Source organism: Euprymna scolopes, chromosome 39, assembly GCF_053919585.1.
Source record: "Euprymna scolopes isolate OS-2025 chromosome 39, ASM5391958v1, whole genome shotgun sequence".
In the NCBI taxonomy this organism is placed as follows: domain Eukaryota; kingdom Metazoa; phylum Mollusca; class Cephalopoda; order Sepiida; family Sepiolidae; genus Euprymna; species Euprymna scolopes.
In genome coordinates, this window is record NC_136520.1 from 79,942,431 (window position 1) to 79,944,850 (window position 2,420).

Below are 2,420 nucleotides of genomic sequence, written 5' to 3' on the forward strand. Positions count from 1 at the left end.
TATTTTTGAATATCAAGTTTCAAATACTAATTAAGAAATGTTCCATTAAAATAGTATTCCAAGCACTGCTACAAATGCTTTGCCGAGTCTTGTTTCCCTGATAACTGGAAAATTGTCTCCTTTGTACCAATAATCAAGGATTCTGGCGAAAGAACGGACCAGATCAATGATCGCATCAGTCTACCTCCCTTTATTGTGTTGTTGAATGTATATATAATTTACACACAGGCAATTCTTTTTTCACTATTCTCAAAATCAATACAGATACCATATTCTAAATGTAAGTCAATCCTTTCTCAGAACTGCCCTCCTGTGGAACAGTGTTCCGCTGACCTGCTTCCCAGTTAAACTCCTATCTTTACATCATCAACGCTGTGATCCCCATCTGGCATCAATTGAAATGGATGGCTCTCGTCTAGGAGAAGCCCCATGTTTTGACAAGCTTCTGGGCTTGACCTTCACTCCTGATCTGAAATGGAACACGTACATCAAGTCTGTTGTCAAGATCGCTGGAAAGATGGTGAGATCCTTCTACCGCTCCAGAAGATATCTCACTACTGATGCAATTCTCTATCTATATAAAGGCCAAGCACGTCCAAGGATGGAATACTGTTTCCATATCTGGGCAGGAGCTGCTAAAAATAGCCTATCCTGCCTTGACAAAGTACAAAATAGACTTCGTGGCTTAGTGGGGGATGCCCTTTTCTCTTCCCTGTAACCTCTCTCCCACAGAAGAGACGTTGCAAGCCTATCTTTGTTTTGTCCTTTTTTCCATAGCAGGTGCTCGTCTGAATTCCAATCTCTGCCCCCCCCTCGCCAATCTTTTACAAAAAAAACACCTGTCTAGCTGAATCCACTGTCAAAAACTTTCCCCACTATTTATCTATGCCTAAATCGAAACGTAGATTCCATGAACAAAGCTTCTTTCTTAGAACTGCACGCCTGTGGCACTCTGTTCCGTCTGCCTGCTGCCCTCTTGACTACAACTTGGATTTCTTCGAGTCCAACGTAAACAAATTCCTGATGAACCGCCCCTTGAGTAGACATTTTAAATATCCACACTAACGTACTGTACTTACAATAACCCTTATCCCTGAGTGGCTTCCGGGCTTTGATAATGGTGACCACCTTGTAAAAAAAAAAATAAAAATAAAACATGGTGGCCTTCAAGTCGAATGAAAACAAGTTCTTGTTTAACCGTCCCAATAAATAATCAAATTCTACTCAATTTATACCGTTAACGATAAATACACTACTACCTTACAATCATAAACTCTTATCCTTGAGTGGCCTTCGGGCCTTGATAAGTGGTGACTTCTAAGTAAAATAAAATGTTTTGTTCGGAAATTTTTCCATTTTACATTTACATTTATAAAACTATAACCATGTTTTTCGGTAGTGTTTTAATTTTTATTTATAAAATTAGTAAATAGTTTCCGAAAAAAATGAATTCGTAATACATGACGATTTGACTAGAATTTTATTATACAGTTTAAATGTTTCCAACCTCCTTACATGAGATTTTCGCTCGGATTCTCCTTGACCGTCTGCTCATCCTCGCAGAGGACGTCCTGTCAGAGACCCAGCGCGGGTTTCGACCTTCCTGGGGGACAGTGGACATGATTTTCTGTGTAAGGCAACTGCAGGAGAAAAGCCTTGAACAGAAACAGCCCATGATGTTCGTATTTTGGAACCTTAAAAGGGCTTTTGATAAAGTGCCACCACCTGCTATGTTGGCTGTCCTCGCGAGATACGGTTGTCCACCCGACTTTGTTGAACTGGTGCGTGCCTTCCATGGTTGGAAGAGTTTGTCATCAGAACTCTCTTTCATACCCACTCCCCATCAATGGTGGTCTGAAGCAGGGGTGTGTTTTAGCTCCAACGTGTTTCTCGCTGTAAATCGCAGCAATGCTTAGCGAGATTCCACCAGACATACCCTCAATTGGCCTACAATTTCGCTTGGACGGAGGAATTTTCAATCTCGCACGACTCCGTAGCAAAACCAAAACCACCTTATGCGAAGTGTGAGAACTACAATATGCTGACGACAACGCAACTCCAGGTCAGACGGTAGAGGACCTGAAGTCGTTAGCAGACGCATATAACTCTGCTTATGAAAGGTTTGGGATGCAGGTTAACACGGACAAGACCAAGATCTTCGTCCAACATCCGCCAGGACAGACGCTCCCAGCCCTTAATATCGCAATTAACAACCAACCACTAGAGGGGGTAGATCAATTCTCTTATCTTGGAAGTATTTTAACATCTACTCCTACATGCAAGAAGGATGTGGAGAACAGAATGAGAGCAGCCCATTCTGCCTTTGGACGACTCAACCGCCGCGTATTTAACAACCACGCACTTACGATGACCACGAAGATAATGGTGTTCCGGGCAGTTGTCCTCTCCATGCTCCTATG

General features: G+C 42.3%; 1 protein-coding gene across 1 annotated transcript; it reads left to right on the forward strand.

The window, feature by feature from the left end:
- The first annotated feature begins 1,496 nt into the window (after positions 1-1,496).
- LOC145263928 (uncharacterized) lies at positions 1,497-1,916 on the forward strand. Its single transcript, XM_080121002.1, has one exon. The coding sequence runs from the start codon at positions 1,497-1,499 to the stop codon at positions 1,914-1,916; it is 420 nt and encodes a 139-aa protein (XP_079977128.1).
- Positions 1,917-2,420: the final 504 nt, after the last annotated feature.